Below are 19,368 nucleotides of genomic sequence, written 5' to 3'. Positions count from 1 at the left end.
CACCATTAGCAACTGTCATGGCCGTAATAATGTATGACGTATCCGCAAGTTGAGGTACCTTAAATAATCCCTCGAGAGATTCATCAGCTTGGACCTATAAAATTTATAATTTTCTATTAGCACTTCAAGATCCCCATATATGAGAAGAGTTCTAAAAACTTTCACTGATAATATGGTTTTACCTAATTTTCGGATGCCCAGTATAAAAAGATTTTGTAAACATGCCATAGCAGAAATTCAAGTGTTTCACTGAGCTATCACATTTTGATAAGTAAAAATCGTATTGTTTCATTATGCCTTTTTAGCTGAATCAGTTCAAATACCAGTAAAATTCTTGTGGTTTCATTTAGAGCTTATCCATTCTAAAACTCTGTTGCTAACTTTTGTGCGTTCTTAATTAATAAAAAAGAAGGAAAAAAAAAAGGTAAGAATTGATATGCCTCAAACTTGTCCAAAATGTTTTTATTATCCATGTCTTTTCCAAATTTGATAGAAAGTATATAATGATCAACTTTTTCCACTCCAACAAACTTGACTCGAACACCATCAGAAGTCATTGTTGGTTTCAATGTTGTAATAGGCAGTGGAGCTAAAACACAAAACTTGTTGTTATCAGATGAAATAACATCACTTTTTAAATTCCAGTGCATTCTTCCAGTAAGTTCTAGTGCAACAAAATTTCCTGTATCTCAGTATTTAACTTCTGATTATTTCCAAAATATGTTTATTTATTATTATTAGTCAAAGTAAATATAGCAAGCAGCTTAGCATAAAGATCAGAATGTACAGTAGGTAGATGTATCCTCTTATTTTCACACGCCCAATTAAACCTTGCAATATCAATAATTAGAAACTAACGTAGTTATTTTTCTATATCTTGAAAATTACTCTGGAGAATCCGAAGCATATTCAAATTTGCTAAAAAGCGAGAAGGAAATACATTACGACATCGATTTTCGGCCAATTGAGTTTGGTAATTTTGTGATAAACAAACACCTTAGGATTACAGTAACAGAATACTTTGTACCCATATCTTTGTGCCTTTCTCCTTTGTTTTATTGATTTTAGACTCGGATGTAACCATCAAAAGGAATTGCACTGTTATTTTATCTAGACATGATTCGAATGTGTAGCAAAAGTGATTCTGCTATAGTACTTTTGATGTCCATAACAGTACACCATAAGTGGTACGAGTGTGATAAGGAGTACAAGTGGTGCATGACATGTACCATTTTTGTAGTACCATTATCTGAGTTGCTCAAATGGTGGGAAATAATAAGGTGAAGGAATAGTTACTAACCGGTATTGGAGATATGTTTCCTTGAATAATCACTGGTCTGCTCCATATTATTTATAAAAGATCTGACTTTGATTTCATATTGATTTGCTGGTGATAATTTTTGAAAGGTATAATTTGGATCACTTGTTTTGTGTATCATAAAAGTACTATCTCCTGGCAATGGGCCTGTCAATTCGACAAGATATCCCTGTAAATAAATTGCAAATGATATAGTTTCTGATGCACACAAAAACACACAGCCATATCTCGATATGTTACACAATAATTACCATAAATAATGAAAAAATTGACCCTGGGTTCTTATTTCAAATAAACTTCTTCTATATCACATAATTAGCCTTCTGCTGAAGCCTGAATTAAAAAAGCAAGAGTTCTGTGTACACAATCCGGTCCGATTTCCACTACTGAACTTGTTTAAAGATGTGTTGTGTAGTTATGGTACAAAACATGAACAGATTCATTTGATGTGCAAGTCTAAGTTAAGTGACTGATATACAAGTTTAAAGTCAATTTTTTGCCAACTCACTTCGACATTCTTGATAGAATCCCACGTAATACCAAGCATGTTGGTCCTGGATAACACAGTTTTCAAATTCTTCGGTATTTCAAGTTCATCAACCAAAAAATCAAATGGCACAGGCTTTGATGACTTTGGGCCACTCACAGTGGTAACAAGGAACAAGTATCTAAGAAGAAATATGGGTAATTTAAAAATGAAAATGTTGTTTTCAAACGAGGTTATTGTATATACTTTTAATTGAAAAATACATTGTACAGAAAATCTTGTTCTGGTAGGAGACTTGGATTGACCAATGCAAGATGACAATTTTCAATATTCAAAATATTGACCTGGCTACTAACAAAGGGGGTAATAGAAGTTGCCAAAATGCAAATGCCAGGGAAGCTTGAGTTTGTCATTAATTGGATATTAGGTACATTGATTCATAAGATGTAATCACTCCGTGGTGAATTGACTCAAGTCAAATTCAAGATATTATAATGAAAATCTATTATTGTAAAAAATATGACTTTACATGAACAAAACTTGTCTAATTAAAAATTTCAGAATTCTTCGAAAATTCTCGAATACCTAACTAATATCTGATTGCACCTCATTTAATGTTTTGCCACACTCCTTTTACACTCAAAAGGACACTTGCAACTTTACTGATGAGTGAGTTTTATTCATTTCACAGTCAATTCTTGTGAATATGATCTTTACTTTGAGCGAATATACATAAATGATGTAATCTATGTACTAAAGCACATAAAAAGGCACCCAATATTTGTAGCTAAAAGTACTTACTTTCCAGGTATATTGTTTTGGAAAACAGCAATTATATCTTTAACAGACTTCTGTTTCTTAACATTGATAGTATCAACAGCTAGTACTTCCATCGTCGAAGCATTAACTAATACAGTTTTATATTCGTCAACATTTCCAACAACAGGCGGAAATGATATTTGTAAATTTGATGCCAATCTGACTACCTTTACATTGCCTGTAACTTGTGCAGGATCTAATGGAAATAGTAAAATTTTATTTAGATTAACACAGTAGCTCTTAATGAGAAAAGCTAAGAATCATTGCACAGTTGATCCTCGTAGAGTACACTGGACCATAACGACAATTCAGTACTTGAACAAATATCTGAATGATACTAATTAGGATATTCATTGAAATGCAGCCCTCAAACTGTAATAAAAAGGTTCCATTACTAACTATGAAAAATATGCAATATATTGAATTTTGCCTAATTTTATTAATGATAAAATTATAATCCTAAATTTTTCGAATGAAGCCTTAATTTATGCTACTGCTGCATGTATATTTAAAATATTACTTTATCAGTTTTGAACAGTATTCTTACTTGAACAGTATTCTGAGGTAAGTGTGTTCATTTTGTTTACATTTCAGAAATGTTGTTACCACAGATTGAGGAGGATCTGGTATTCCAAACAAAATATTAAAAAGTACTAGACAAAACTTTTACCACTAAGAAACAAATTAAACTTTCTCGATTTTAGTGAAACCTAATGATAAACAAACCTGTCCAAAACTCTACAACATTGGAATTTTTTCCTCCTCGTCCCCGTCTTGTCTGTACCATAACAGAATATTGTGTTCCAGGTTGAAAACCATTTTTTTCATCAAATACATAGGAATTTCCTGTGACTCGAACCTGCTTGATATAGCTGGATGCATCTCGACCATCACCTTTATACAGCTGAATACCAACCAATTTAAGTTATACCAAATTTTTATTTTAAATTTTTATTATTGCTATTAGATTATTATATCTAAAGAAGTTATACTTTTAATTTAACTAATTCCACTAAGAATATATTTTATAAAAGTTTATCCCAGTTTCCCAGATGGAAAATTGGTCTAAAGTCTGTAGCAACAGAAATGCAAGTCAAGAAAGATTAACTTACATAGACTATAAATGAGTTCACACCAGTTCTGGATTTCCAAGAAACATGAATCGATTTCTCATTTATTATATGGACTTGAATTCCAACTGGAGGAAAGATTCCTGAAATAGTTTTAATGAAAATATGTGACCATATATATTTATTCTTGTAATTCTACATGAAACTACGAAAAAAGTTAGTTGCAATATCTTTAATTTAAAAATGAACAAAACATTGCACCAAAAATAGACGAACACTCACTAGGACAATTTGCTGCCTTTTTGATCTCTTTCGAAACTCTTCTTGATATTTCAGTAGAATTTAACGTTGCTTCGGTTGTACCAAACACCACGCCTTGTGGTAATGATATTTCTTCCATTAGTTTTCTTCTCAATGGCTGAAATATATTATACATATGATGACCAAGAGCAAATAAATAACAACCAATACGCCGCAACGAAAATTTGGACCTATTTTTACATATATTGGCCATGCTTCAGAAAACAACTAATCCCATGACCAACATGGAGTGGTAACCAGATGAGAGGCGTGGTTCGCCATATATTTAAGCCGTCTTATCAGCTTTCCTCTCTCTCTCTTGGAATAAATATGTAAATCCTATCCTATCCTAATTGCAAAACGCAACACGTGACTAGCTATATATATATATATATATAAATATATGGCCTACCATACTACTTCCAACAACAATCATAAAAATATACTAACTCCTATTCCAACGATGTGTAAAACAGCGCCTTGATTTTTTAATGACGCTGCAGCCGAAGCAAAATCATCCGGTAGGTTCCCTTTGGTAACAACAATCATGACCAGTCCAGCTCCTGGTCGTCTGCCCTTTCTATTCAGCAGTAAATTTGCTTCAATAAACTGTAGTGCTGAAAAAAATTTGAAGGATTCCTCACTCTGAACGAGGCTTTGAACAAGTGGGCAAAGCAAAAGGAGATAAGCTCTTCAATATGATATAAACCACATTGGTTTAGTGCACGCTGTAGAGTTTATCATCTGTATTCTAATACCGGACTAACATTATTCAAATAACAAAACTTCACTGTTTGATAACTAATTTTTAAATGCAATTCTTAACTATAATATACTATGATGACAAAAGTTAAAATGGTTGCTTCATTTTATTTTTGTGATAGCCAAGAGTGGTTTATTAATGGGGATACCCATAAAACAATTATTTCTAGACAACGTGGCAGTGGCGTATTTAGTGAGTAAGAGCATTAGTTTATATCATTTTGGCACTACTAAAATTGATATCTTCATCGCGTTAGGAACATAAACAACAAAACTTTGCAATACAACTGATATAACAAAAATTACCTTTGCCAAGTAATAACTTTGGCTCCCTTCCATTGTGAGTAATTTGTTCCAAGGCTTTTGCAATTTCAGTTCCAGTTTCATGTTCATCGAGAAAAAATTCTATCGATGAAGTCGAGCCCATGGTCACAGCACCAACCTAACGTAAAAAAAATATAATATTAACGATTAATACACAGTTTTACATATCAGTGAAAAAACGTGGTGTACAGGACAACGAGGACGGCGATGCCATTTCATTCAGAGGACGGCGATGCCATTTATTCAGTCGAGTGACACAATGAAAAATATTAAATTTGGCAAATAATTATGTCTTAGAATAAGGATAGGTATGCAAAATGGTTTAATCTCATTGCCGATGATTGCGAAGTTGTCGATGTTTCTGTCATATAGGTACCGGTATTTAGTTGCAGTTTATGACATACTGCAGAACTTTTATGTTATTATTATGTTTTTCTGACGAACTGCAGCGTTTATAACTTTTTTCTCATACTATCCTAAATGATTTGGTAATCCAGGTATGCGACTTACTTTGGTTGATAGCTGTCCAACATTAAATTGGCTGGCCACATTTAAGGCAAACTTTTTCATTCCACCGAACAAATTTCCTGAAGTAGCAAGTGTTGTTTCAAGAGCAAAAATTACGTCCAGGTAATCATTGTTTTCAGAACAGCCATATGCTAAAATCGAAAAACCCTCATGATAAACATTACACGTTGAACAAAAAATTGAAAATACATTCCAACAATTATGGCCCATGCTAACTGTGTTATATATATAAGTACACACTCAAGAATGAAAAATGTGTAAAATAAACTGTCATTGAAGAGGTTTGTATTTCAAACTTGCTATATCAATATAATATAGTGGATGAGCTAATTAAGCTATTTTGTTTCAAATACTTAGAAATCGTATAACCTACATTTATGAACCTACAATCAACATAAAATGTCAAAATAAAAAATGTCAAAAGCTATAGAAGCAATGCAGCACATACATGGACATATTGAGTTACGTAACATGGCAGGCATCTTTTGTTCAAGTAATTTGAAATTTGGATACGTAGTAACTCTTCCATCGTAGCCAGCTATATCTCTCAATTCCTTTTTATCGACGTGATTGGACACTCCAATGACATGCACATGAGAGGTGATCTAAAAGTTGATGTAAATTATAAATTCCGGTCAATCAACAATGTCTCTTTTTTATATTTAATAAAAATTTCAAAGTCATTACGACTGTTTGGCAATGAAGTCGAGACATTTTTTCGCGGTATGTTGTATCAAATAACATGGAGCGATAAGAAAGCCCGGGGCCTTGAATACGTTATCTGTCTGAAAAACATACTATCGCATTCGAACAATAACCTGGCAAAGAGTCTATTCGGTATCAACATTTTTTTTTATTTTGAAATTAAAATAACAATGGGATGAATTCGAAAAACAACTTTTTAAATCGCCCCAGGCGCAAATGTCGACAATACACAAACCACAATCTCAACGCAACGGTTTACGGTTCTTATAAAGAGCAATCGAGTTTAAAGTAAATTATATTTCTTCATATTTCCAATATTAAATTTTTTTTAGACGGGGGATATTGGTGTTTTTGATTTTTCTCCTTATATACCCAGGTAGTGTCTGTCCATGGAATTCGTACCAAATATTTTTGTTCAGATTGTAAAATAAAACAAACCTTGTGCAGATTACTTGCAGGTAAAGTTACATCGTCCGCACTTTTTCCATCAGTAATAATAATGACATGAAGATCGTTTCGTTGTCTTCTTCCGCGCGAAGACAACAAAACCTCGTCCTGGAGTTTTTGTATTGCTGAACAAATAAAACGCTATAATAATAGATGAAAACTTTTTGTTCTAGTCGTAATACAGGAATTTTATATATCGAGTTATGGACTTTAGCAAAAACTGCAAATATTACATAGTTTTCAAAATACGATTAAATATATATATATATATATATAATTATATATATATACCTAATCCAGTTTTTGTACCAAATCCCGAGTACGGAATGTTGCCAACTGCTTGTATAAGACTCTTCTTGTTTGCAAAGTCATTCAAGTGGAAAGCAACTTTAATATTCCTTGAATATTGTACGAATGCAATCTGAGACAAAAAGTAAGGTAAAATATGTGATGGCAAATCTTTGAATAGATCATCGTCGATTCAATGGGACACAACAATACCAAACTATCCATAAGTACAGGTTGGTTTGGGCTTGATATGGCGATGAAAGTTTGAACGAGAAATAAAGATGTTGCTCATAATGGCTATATAAGATAAATGAAGACTCTCGGATGAATATTATCACTGAAGTAGGGAGATCTACAGAATGAAATCAAGGCCAACATTAAAAGTTAAGACACGGAGAACCATCTTACTTTATCTTAATAAGCTCAGTTGGCCAGATGATCTATCGGTCAAACCATTAGACTTGGATGTGTTGATGACCACAGTTTGAATATCTCGAGTTTGTAAGATACCAGACAGGTTTCGCTCTTTTCAAAAATAGTCCCCCTTACATATCAGCTGATGCTTGTACAGGGCATTGTTCAGAACGAAAGACGTGATTAAGTGACGTAGAAAAAGTAATGTAAACCAAGATTAAACATCTTTACTTACTTGAGTTGCATACGGTCCGATTTCCAAGTAATCAATAAATTTTGTGACGGCCCGTAATACGAGTCTGTACGATGGATCTGTTACTGTTCTGCTTCCATCAACCATAATTACAATGTCATATTTTGCACGATCGCACGCTAAAAAGTTTGGAGGAATGCGAACGGGCTTCACCAAAGACATCTGAAAAATAATGTAATAGACAATTTTGAATAATAATTAAATTTGAATAATAATTTCAACATTTTCTATAACTAATGATCATCATTTTGTGTAACTGAGAAGTACAATTTGATGCTAATTTGGGGCTAGTTATATCTTCACTGGTGACTGAAATTGTTTGAATATTTCCTCAAGCATTATGTAAGTCGAGCGATCAGACGTAACTTATATTCCAAAGATAAACAAATATGTAGCTTGTTTTTCTTCGATCTGCTTTTCACTCATTATCCAATGTATGCGACTACGCGTAAAATTGCATATAGAATATTAATATTTAATTTACCATCGCAATTTATAGAAGCAATGAAAAACAGAACAGTAAATAGATTACCTCTTTTGATACTCTCTTCTCTTTACAATTAATGGGAAATGGTAGCTCATTGCTTCTTGGCACGGGTTCAAAACCGGGTGAACAGAGACAATAATAGCTTCCGGGTAAGTTATAGCATTTAGTACCAGATCCGCAATTATTGCTGTCTTCTCGATCACAAGCTTCGCATTCTACAATGGTATAAAGTGAAGAAATTAGGCATTGTATCGTATATTCAATTGATATGACACTAAACAACAGAAAAATATAATTTATTCGTCTGTAGTAAATTCAGATTACCGTATTTTACGGACCATAAGGCGGCACTCTAAATCCATTTTTGCTAAAAAACTATTTACTAAAAGAAGAAAGAGTATAAAATAAGTAATGAAAGAAGATATGTAAATCGTGATCATTACCTTCTATTTCAATCGATTTAGTATTCAAAGTTTGTAACAGTGAATTGGATCCCGAGTTGCTTATGATTGTTGTGTTGAGAGTTATTGTCAATTCTCGATGATCCTCTCCATCTAAAAGGAATCCCGTGTTTAATGTTCTAAACGTGAAAATATATATGATTTGATTTGCGTCTGAAAATCTTACTAATCATGGTCAAATCTGGCATCTGAAGATGGAAAAAAACTTTTGTGTAGTCGTCAACTTCATTGAGAGTCAAATCATTCACATGAGCAGGTCCTTTTCCCAACGTTTCAAACATGGAAGTTAGCTGAACAAACACAATCAAATTCTATATTTAGCCGGTAAATAATGACCTTTTTGGAGATCAACATAATTCCCAGAAACACATTCTCAAATGTTTTTCCCAATCTTTCGAATCATTCACGTTATATATATGTTATATTCATGGTTGTATCCCAGCAAATAAGGCCATTATACAGGATGATTCATTATGTTATTTAAAAAATAGTTTTGGATATAACGAAAAAACATTAGCATACGAAAATAAGTATATAAATATATATGTACTTACCATTTTCTCCAAATTTCCAGCCAAAAGATTTCTTTGACCAATATCAGCTTTCCATTCTCTTTTCAAGAGAAATGATATCTTGATGCAGGACCCGCCTTTCAAATAAAAACGATAACAATTAGAAAATTTTCTAATTGAAATATGGCCCACAACCGCAACTTACCTAGACTATTTGACTTCCCAATCTCAGACTTTTTCATTATGCTGACTAGCTCGCCGCTTCCTAAAATTAGACAACAAATTTTCGAGATTTAGAAAACTATAAGGAAAATACAATCTACAATGAAAAATAATTTATTGATAGAAAATAAGTAAAAAGCGTCTAGTATTTGTTTGAACAACTGAAAAGGAACAAAACAAGGTCACGAATTTTTTTAATTTTGTGTTTCATGAAATAAAACACATTACTTGTAGAAGCCTGAACTTGTTCAGTATAAGATCCCGTGCCGGCACTATTGATAGCAGCAATCCGAATTAGATATCTTGTAGAAGGCAGAAGACGAATGATATCTGTTGATAACCGATCAGCAAGAACCTGAATGAAAGGCAATGTAAATAGTTTGCGCGTTTGTTCATCTAGTATTCAAATTACTGGAAATATTAAACTTTAAATATAGTACAATGAATGAATTGCGCATTGGAGATCAACTTGACTGCCGAAGCATTTTATCAACAACTCGTACTGGAATGAGGTGTCAAATAATTATTGAAATGATGTTTATCCCTAGTCATCAGCATTGCGTTTTTGAGAACCCGGACCAATAATAGGTCAGACATTAGGTGAATGATGTACTCGAAATTAAAATTTAATCAATTTCACACCAGCAACAAATTTAAATCTGATAAACTTACTTGTATTATTTTACTCTCCTTGCATATATTGCCTATACATGAAGACGCTTGTCTGTATTCAACTGTGTAACCAAGTATTATTCCCATTGGTTCATCAGGTGTGTCCCAAGATATTTTTATACTATCTGCTCTTTCATTTTCAACTAGAAGATTTTGAGGCGGCGACGAAACTTTAAAATATAAAAAGGGAAGGTTTTGAAAATTGAACGAAGCATACAGCCTCGCATACGAATAAAACGTGTAAATATACTTATACTTACTTATACTCATAAAAAAGCATCAAATTTGGTAAAATCCTAAAATACCGCCCAAACACACTCACCATCACTATGGTGTATCATGTCAACTCTTTTGTGCCACAAACTAGTGGCCGGGGAAGTGCGCGCTTGTTCAAAAATGGAAAATGTTTGTTTCAGTGCAGTAAAATCACTTCATGAAAGAACAGTGATTAATGTTAGGGTGGAGTTTCATCAATTCATACTAACTGCTGACACGCGTGTGTTTCTTCTTTGTTACGTAAATACAGTGACTACTAAGTACTAACATATATTAATAAACCCATTACGCCCTATGATAAACGATTTAGTATCCCGGTTGGTACTCCCTATCTACACGAGACAAGATTTTCTGCGTTGGCTGTCATTAAACGCAAAGATACATCAAGATTAATACTAAACGAGACACGCCTAATTCAGAGATCCGACGAGGTTTGCCAAATTAAACGAGTCTGCATATCGCATTAAAATGTACCTGATTCATATTTGGTTTCCTATGATGTATTACAAATTAAACACTTATTGTTAGCTTCTTTATGATCTTATTTTTATTATAAGTATATTTTCACAGATACTTTAAAACTTTGCGGCAATCGTCGCAACGAATACACTTCGAAAAAATACTGTTGTAAAACATTTGATAATCTGAAACCTGAATCAAATCAAGGCAAATAGTGAGTAAAATCCCACTCCACAATTAAAAACTTATGTTCGAAAAGCTCGTGTATTCGTAATCAAGAGAGTAAAATGGACAAAAATGATTTCATATCCGTATAAATCGTGGCAAAAGCTATCAAACTCACGTCCTTCTCCCGTTACTTTCACACATGATCGAGTTGGGTTTTCTACAAGCCCTTCGGTGATTTGCATCCTGAGTCTAATAAAATATAGCGTGCTTGGGCGGAGATTGGTTATGATAAATGAAGATTCATTTCGCGCAATTGCTCTGTACTTTAAAGACGGCACGGTTTCCTGGAGATGAAAAATAAAAATAAAATGTTTGTAATAAACACCTCATATTTTTAAGATTTTCAGTTTGCTCGTTTATCTAATATACATTAGTAAAATCCACTCAATTATTGTGACTAATCTGAGAAAAATCCATGAGAGATGAAGATGACATAAATGTAATCGTGTCTCGGCATACGAAACTATAGAATTATTCATTATTCATCTACACAGTGTTTTATATACAGTCATTTGATCCGGTTGAACATGCTGAAGTCATTTCGACCGTCCATTTAAAAGCAGAATAATAGTATAGGTGAAAGTAAATGTCTATAATAATGAAACATCTGAAAAGCTCCCAGTGGTTTTATTTCCCTTATTATTAGGTGAAATAAAAAGATTTGTTCATTTGTCAATTATTTTTAAGGATTACCGTTTCGATGACATCATTCAGTTTTTCTTCGTAGTCATCGAATTCATCAAAATATGTCTTCAATTCTTCCTCTGTGTCATACGACAAGTCTTCGCGTGGATTCCAAGAAACGATAAACTGAATAATAATAATAAAATAATAGCAACTATGTATGAGTATAATCGACTGCAATTGATTTTTATGAACCAGTTATTGAAAATAAATCGGCATCAGTACGATAAAGTGGACATTTGACAATCACATCTAACAGTCAAGGATAAATCACAATATTACAGATTGTACTATATTACAAAATAAATCAATGTTTCTCCGACCCTAGAAAATTTTTCACATACCTATAATTAACCTATTTTTATGTTCATTTTGAGAACGTTTTTGCTAGCTTGATCAGAATCAAACTACCAATGCAGCTATTTGCCATTAAAATGATGAAATATTATTTTCACCCAATCTACTATTGCCGTTTAGTCGGGGCCATTTTCGATGACTCGGAAAGAATGACCACTGAACTGCTTCATTATACCTTCTTTGAAAACATAAAGAAGAACTGAGATATAAAATTCAAATTTCATCTCTAAAATTATCTCCCCTCAAAAATTGAAAGATAGGGGGAAATGCCGTCGAAGTACTTTCATATTCCTATTACCTGGTCGATAACAAGAGAATTCCTCCACTTTGGCGGTACTAGCCAGCTAACACGGATTGTGTCATTGCCCAAAACATCACAATTGAAATATTCGATCGAGACGGCAGCTGAAAAAAATAGGCTCGTGTTACGAAAATCTCGATATGCGATCTTTCAAATGATAACTTTTTAATTAAAGCAATCACTTTGAGTAAAATTATAACATTATTATGGTAAACACGAAAAGGTGTCACTTGCTCAACGTGATCTTGATCGCTTACCACTTTTGTATGCGTTTAATCTCATAAAGACATTCTCAGAGAATTCATTTTCTAAACTAAACTCAGTGAGATATCACAACCGCTGAGAACGCATATCAAGGTAGCACCTACGAAACAGTATGAAGATAGCAATGTCATAGCCTAGTACAGGGGTGTGCAAACTGCGGCCCGGCCCGCGGAGAAGCGCCAATTTTGAAGGTGTGCCCGCGAAAAGAGTTTTTGTTAGATAATCTGGTATGTGCGAGCAATTCCAATACTTTTGAGTCACAAAGCCTATACTAGTACCCGAGTACCTCCGTCATATTAGCAAAACTAGCTAGAAAACCCCTGTTGCAAAATACACGATGTTATAAAAACGTTTTTCTCACTTAATTCTCTTAAAGTCGGTGTGACAATAATTTAAATAGCACTTTTCTTCAGCAATTTATGCGTTTTAACTCGCCATTTCTGCAAGAACCTCTGATAATGCCGTAAGATCAATAACAAACAAAAAAATAATTGTGCATGCAACCGCTAGAAAAGCTATCTTCACCCAGTTACTTGTGTTTGGCCCTCCTGCCATTAAGATTGCACACCCCTAGCCTAGTCCAAACTGAATCAATAGACGATGTAACACCAAAACAAAACTAATGTATTTAAGGGTTGTGGAAGACAATTGTGTTGGAATGTATATCGCTTTCAATCTACCTTGACAAGAGTTTGTTCCATCGCCCACGTATCCTTCTTTGCAAAAACACAGAAAACCTCCGTCAATATTTTGACAATTGGCATCCGCGTGACAAGGAGAGGTTAGACATTCATCTTGATCTGTGATGTGAGATTTAATTACACCACGCCTCATATGCTAGTTAAACGTAATAGTGAAAACGTAAACTCTGATTGTGAGTCATAACCGTTCGAACATCAGTGTTATATGTGTGTTGATAGCGAGTTTGGATGTTGGTTGTACTACTACCACCGTGAAAGGTATAACGGAAATAGGCCATTTCACTTTCAGCTTCACTGATATGTTACTATGATGGACAAATTTTGAATGCTGAATACTAATCGAGGAATCATATCAATTCTGTCCTGAGCGAAAGGAAAATTCGATAGACCTACTTCACGAATGTTAGATTCAGTGACAAGTCGATGTAAATGGGACTGGACAACAAATTTTGACAATCCACTTGCATACCTTAGAGAGGGAGCACGTTACTGATGGCCAGTAAATGTAAGCATCACACTATTGAAATCCTCAAAATAATCGTTCCAGCATGACTTCGCTTTTAGTAAGTTATTTAGTTAAGCGCAACGGCCTATGTAATTCAGGCTTACTTCGAGTTAACGGCACAAGAAGTGTTTGTATTGAAGTATTGCAATATTTACCTTCACACGTTGGGACTGGTGAATCGTACTCGTTATCGTTACCACAAGTGATGGTTTGCTGCCCAACAAGTTCAAATCCTTTATTGCATTCGAATGTTACAGAGGATCCGACAGAAATATTTCCAGCAATCATTTGCCCGTTGTCGATAATTGGCTCATCGCAAACAGCTGGTGATGAAATAAACACAAACACTGAGACTGAGTAATTAATAATGATATATTGAATTATTTGAAAAATTTCACTTTAACAATTGTCTGGTCTGGCGGCTCATTTTACAGATAAGATGAAAAGATCGGGTATTCTATGAACTTTCGTTAATGAGGGAACGTACTAAACATGAACCAATGTGCGCTGATTCACAAACGTTCCATCAATAAGATTAGATTACTCCTTTAAAGATTGAACAAGTAATGTAAACGGAGTTTTTATGCACTTTGAGGGAGGGATAGACAGTTCAAATACGCAAATAGAAAAAAATGTGGGGAACTTATGTAGCCTACTAAACACTACAGAAAGCCTACCATAACAAACTATTCCGTCTCCTTGGTATCCTCTTGGACATTTTTCACATTGGAATCCTGTTCCAGGAGCCGGAACGTCAATACATTCAACTCCTTCGAAGCAAGGATCGTCTCTACATCCATTTTTATCGTTCAAACACATTGATCCATCGTAAGCGTCAGGACACTTGCATTTTAATATCTGTTCAAAGTGTTACATGATATAGAAAAAACTATGGAATTTATATTCATCTCGGGAGAATGCCAATAAGATACCCATTGGTGTGGCGAACTACAGTCTGTAACCAATCCCAGTCGGGCAAAATTGCTAGAGATTCAAGAATTTTATTGATGTGGAGGTGTCCGTGGCAACGTCGCAAAAATATCGTGTCCCACACTTGCCGTCCCATTTCAACACGCTTGTTCCACTGTTATATGTTAGGGTATTCACGTTATTTTCGGTGTTGGGATAGATATAGTACTTCGACATAAGGTTAGAGTATTCATATTAAGTTAGATTTAAAGGTAACACACGAAATTTTTGAAACACTTCCTGAAGGGGATAAAATGATTGATTTATGGGCTTGGATGAACAGCATAGTGCATCAAAAATTCAAAAATAATAATGAATACTCACGTGTATTCTGTCATTTTTGCTGTAAATCACGTCTGAGTTACAAGATCCGTTGTTTTGGCAACCACATAAATTCCATTCAGGGAACAGGTAATCGAAACCGTCTTTACCATCCTCTACCTTGAATTCAAGTCGGAGTAAACTTTTCAAGTAGTCAACAAGATTGCCTTCCAAAGGATTGTATGTGGTGAACTTTCCGTCTGAATATAAAATTTATGTAATTAATCGAATCCAACAGATACCGAAATATTTGTGATAATAATAAGCTAAATTTACAAACCTGATGTTACCGAACCAATTGATGATTTCTTTGTTAAAGAATACACCAGCTCGTCTCCATCAGGATCCGTTGCAACCAGCTGAGCAGATCCAATCTCGCCGATTTTCAGATGAACAGAAAATGGACGTTCAAATGCCGGGGCACGATTGCTGGATACTGTGTACAAATCAATATATACACGAACATTTCGATTATATTTTACTTACAAAATTTTAAACCAAGTTAAATTTACTCAGTGGCGCTGTCGTGGAGTTTATCGTTTAAGTAGAACCGCCAAAAGAGCACTTAAAACTATAAACAAATTAAAATCGGATCAAGGCGGTGATAAAGGTGTATGTTTGATTTATAGGTAAACTTGTAATGTCTCACCTTTGTATAGGACTAGTATTAAACGCTCCGGGCAAATAGTATATATATATATCAACGCAGTTTCTGCAAAAGATATCTCAGCGAAATAAATCAAAAATGACGAGTACGGTACATTTAATACTTAATCTCCCAGTACAAATCCACGTTATTCAGATTTGAACTATACATTTTGGCCTAGTCGTACGCAGGTATTCGGCTAAATCAACCATATATATATATATACGCGGTTAGAGTAATATTGAGTTCTATGCCAGCTAATTTATTTGATATTATGAAACGCTTAGTCAATATCAAGATCATTCCTAAAATTGTATTTATCAGATAGTAACACTATATAAACTTTTATAGAAAGATAAATTTTTCGGAATGTAAAATCTGCAACCATCAAAAACAGCGCCAGAAACTTGCGTATAAAATTCTTTCGCATTATGCCAAATATAATAATTTGTTCCTTCAATAGCTTCAAAGCCAGTCTTATCAAACTGCACTTAAAAATGCAATGGATATTTCGACAATACGCTTGCATGCATCAACATATGAGAGCATCGAAAAAATGGACAAAATAAACCCTCATGACCTAGAATAGATTATTACCGATCGAAACATTAAAGTAATGATTTGTAATCGTGAGACACACCCAGAAGGTTTGAAATGTCTCTTTCATTTATGTAATAAGTGAGGTTGGTTCTTGGAATAATAATAACTTTTAGTGCTAGACAGCCCGTAATGCTCTTGATTAGTGATACACAGTATTGATGAAAAGTGTTATGCGATTATTTGTGTCACATCAGCCACCTCTGTGGAAGATAACCTAAATAGTGTGTATCGGCTGTTGGCCTTGGTTTGCTAAATAAAATAACAAAAAAATTAGCTTCCTCTTTATCTATTAACCGAATCGCTTTCAATTTGTCAGTACTTGAACAAGAGTAAATCATAAAATAATAGTATATCTTTTTTTTCCAAATTTTCCTTGGACTACCTGGACCCCAATTTTTTATTATTTCGAGATTTCGCTGCCACATGGATATTCCGCTGATTGATTTATTCTCTTACGTATAACTACGTAATGTATGTCCAATAGTAATTGCGTCAACTTTTTTCCATATATTTGTGCCTTGCTGTTTTGTTTACCTAATAAATTGTTGACATATATATGTAACTTTTGAATATCATAAATCGGTAACACAACATATATTTCCCGTTGCGGTGTCGTTTATTATATTGCGTAACAAATTGCGACACGTTCATTTAAAGTAATCGCGAGAGAATTCTAGAAAACCAATTGGTCTCGCTTACTCACGTAGTATTAGATTTAACTGATATTTAGATTTTATCTACAGTCTAGTGGCTTTAGTGGACATAACAAGTGACCTAGTGACACGACTTTAGTTGGCATTGCCGAATGAAGAACTAGAATTAATGTTAGATAAAAATCGTGTAATCACAAAATCATATTAAGTTTCGTTCCTTCTTCCAAATTCATAAACAACGGGAAACAATATATATGATCTATCTATACAACGAAATGTCTCATTTAGGGCCAAACGAACTTGTAATCTTACTATTTTTTTATTCATTGCCACGCCCTAATTACTTTAGCGGGTTGTGTGAAAACATTCAAGCAATTTTTGCCTTGATTTTCGAAACGCTTACAATTTACATAATGAAAAAATAATTATATGTTCTAATTGCATATTGAGTATTTGTATTTTTTACTGAGTATTTTTAAAACCAACTTTTGTGTTGCATACCGACACCACCTGCGTTGTTTTTAATCTCATTAACTAATAAGTAGATTAAGTAATCCTCATAATTTGTGGATTTGCGTTCGTTCTTTCAGTCAATTGTTTTTGTATTAATACACAAAAGCGTAATATACTGATTTGAGTTCTGGCAATCACAAATCTACAAGTTTTAAAATTATCGTTTGGGTCACACAAAAGGTTTATATGCAAATTGGGGAATGTACCAGCCAATAACAATGAATCCCTCCACAAAATATGCCGGCTTCGGTGCACTGGTGGCTTCTTATTTGGGACTTATTTTGAGCAAAGTGGTAGGTTATATGCCATTATAACCCCGAATCATAGTTAAAAGGAGGGTTATATGGTCCCTGACGCGATGTGAATATCCTCCTCCGTCGAAGGCATATTGGTCTGCGATATATACAGCTAAATACACTACCAATCAAGTATGGTTTTGTTAAGTTTTATGGATTTTACAGATTCCCAAAGCATACCTTGACGTCGATGGCGAGTTTTTCCTGATTCACTTTCTTTCATCTCGCCCAATAAATCAGACAGGTGTCCGCCCTGCGCCAACTCCGCGAATCGCTCTTTTAGCATTTGTATTTTGGGTGTTCCAATATCCGGTAAGTCAAAATTATCCATGAAAATATATTCTCTCGTTGAATCATCGTTTGTGGTAATTTCAACTATTGATGAAATACTTGAGACGACTGAATCCCCATTGGTATCTCCTGCATTGCATGATGCTATGAGGAACAGCAGGTATAGCATACCTCCACCAGTAAACGTCATCTTCATTAAAACAGCCCCGGGTGGCTGTGAGGGTCGGAGTATTTTACGTTTGCACAAAAAATTTAATTCACTTTCTACAGAAAAGGTTATACATCTAAAAACATCGCAATGAGATTTCGAGGTTTTATGCTAGGATTTATACAAGAAAAAAGTGTCACGAAATCCTGTCATACGATATAAATGCGTCTTTTTGGTTTTATTTGAATTCGTCTTTGCCTACGGCTCCCTATTTCTTATCATACAGATGATATATCCCAATCTTTTGTGTTATGAATCATAAGTCATCATGAAGGTATTTTAACCACACTAACTACAAATTCACATGATAGGTTAGATCGCTGTTAGAAGATTTTACATCTATCCTGACATTTTGTATTCATTAGCATCCTTTAACCCCTGCATTACAAAATTTACCTCACACTGTAGGTATTCGGTGCCGATTAAAACGATTCTTTTAAGAAGAATTTCGAAATGAGTCTTTTTCATGAGAGTGGATTAAAAAATTAAATAAGAATATGAAAAACGTACAAAGTCTGTTAAATCTGATACATACATACTAGGAAGACTGTCATATGTTTATGTCGCCGTAGGCTAATGCTATGTTAGATTTAAACGGGATTGAGTATAAAATATGATATTGCATAGATCGTATATGATAACAAATACTAAACATAGGCATAGAAGACAAGGCCATGTATGGTCTGTCAATGAAAAACAAATTCCTGGAAAATAATAAAGTTTGTCGTTTAACTGCATTTTTATATTGTTTCAGATTTAGCAAAATATCTGAAATGACACAAGGAAATGTCGTTTTGCCGATGACAACAAATATGACTGGCATTTTAGTTTAATTGGGATGCGGAAAACGATTCCAAAAGCCGCTATAATATAACAGGGGGTACTCGTTTAAACCAAAACTTGCACAATAGTTTTAAAATACTGTATATGACTGAACGAAATACAAGTTGAAAGCCACGATCAAAGATAATATTTCAATTACAGCTGTTTTGTTTTTTATGTTTTTGAATGCTAATACAAAGCAGTC

General features: G+C 34.0%; 3 protein-coding genes across 3 annotated transcripts; all 3 read right to left on the bottom strand.

Annotated features, from left to right (window-relative positions):
* Positions 1-376: 376 nt before the first annotated feature.
* Positions 377-8,564, bottom strand: LOC120331261 (von Willebrand factor A domain-containing protein 2-like). Its single transcript, XM_078113785.1, has 17 exons — positions 8,537-8,564; positions 8,248-8,417; positions 7,698-7,877; positions 7,052-7,181; positions 6,752-6,885; positions 6,057-6,213; positions 5,591-5,739; positions 5,063-5,198; positions 4,445-4,611; positions 3,977-4,112; positions 3,737-3,837; positions 3,351-3,528; positions 2,607-2,820; positions 1,827-1,986; positions 1,301-1,487; positions 448-589; positions 377-392 (listed from the first exon to the last, which is right to left on the bottom strand). The coding sequence occupies exons 1-17, from the start codon at positions 8,562-8,564 to the stop codon at positions 377-379; spliced, it is 2,385 nt and encodes a 794-aa protein (XP_077969911.1).
* A 2,347-nt stretch (positions 8,565-10,911) lies between these two features.
* Positions 10,912-14,665, bottom strand: LOC120331949 (uncharacterized). Its single transcript, XM_039399133.2, has 6 exons — positions 14,522-14,665; positions 14,000-14,167; positions 13,319-13,438; positions 12,372-12,478; positions 11,726-11,842; positions 10,912-11,316 (listed from the first exon to the last, which is right to left on the bottom strand). Exons 1-6 carry the CDS (start codon positions 14,661-14,663, stop codon positions 11,050-11,052), a joined length of 921 nt encoding a protein of 306 aa, XP_039255067.2. The 5' UTR covers positions 14,664-14,665; the 3' UTR covers positions 10,912-11,049.
* A 343-nt stretch (positions 14,666-15,008) lies between these two features.
* Positions 15,009-18,329, bottom strand: LOC120331260 (uncharacterized). Its single transcript, XM_039398331.2, has 4 exons — positions 18,023-18,329; positions 15,415-15,570; positions 15,138-15,334; positions 15,009-15,053 (listed from the first exon to the last, which is right to left on the bottom strand). The coding sequence occupies exons 1-4, from the start codon at positions 18,327-18,329 to the stop codon at positions 15,009-15,011; spliced, it is 705 nt and encodes a 234-aa protein (XP_039254265.2).
* Positions 18,330-19,368: the final 1,039 nt, after the last annotated feature.

The sequence above is a fragment of the Styela clava genome, chromosome 6 (assembly GCF_964204865.1).
Source record: "Styela clava chromosome 6, kaStyClav1.hap1.2, whole genome shotgun sequence".
NCBI lineage: Eukaryota > Metazoa > Chordata > Ascidiacea > Stolidobranchia > Styelidae > Styela > Styela clava.
Note: the sequence above shows the minus strand (reverse complement) of the source record. Positions and strands in the feature narration are given on the sequence as shown.

Bases quoted from the DNA above. Each gene is read 5' to 3' on its own strand.
- LOC120331261 (XM_078113785.1), bottom strand. From the start codon at position 8,564: ATGGATTTAGAGTGCCGCCTTATGGTCC. The intron at 8,418-8,536 runs GTAAAATACGGT...ATACCATTGTAG, and splicing joins AGAGTGCCGCCTTATGGTCC to AATGCGAAGCTTGTGATCGA. The intron at 4,113-4,444 runs GTTAGTATATTT...AATATATTTCAG, and splicing joins TACACATCGTTGGAATAGGA to CCATTGAGAAGAAAACTAAT.
- LOC120331260 (XM_039398331.2), bottom strand. From the start codon at position 18,329: ATGAAGATGACGTTTACTGGTGGAGGTATGCTATACCTGCTGTTCCTC. The intron at 15,335-15,414 runs GTTTGTAAATTT...TTTTATATTCAG, and splicing joins AATTGGTTCGGTAACATCAG to ACGGAAAGTTCACCACATAC. The intron at 15,054-15,137 runs GTGAGTATTCAT...TATCCCCTTCAG, and splicing joins GCAAAAATGACAGAATACAC to GAAGTGTTTCAAAAATTTCG.
- LOC120331949 (XM_039399133.2), bottom strand. From the start codon at position 14,663: ATGTGTTTGAACGATAAAAATGGATGTAGAGACGATCCTTGCTTCGAA. The intron at 14,168-14,521 runs GTAGGCTTTCTG...TTTCATCACCAG, and splicing joins AGACGGAATAGTTTGTTATG to CTGTTTGCGATGAGCCAATT. The intron at 11,317-11,725 runs GTAATCCTTAAA...TTTCATCTCCAG, and splicing joins TGAATGATGTCATCGAAACG to GAAACCGTGCCGTCTTTAAA.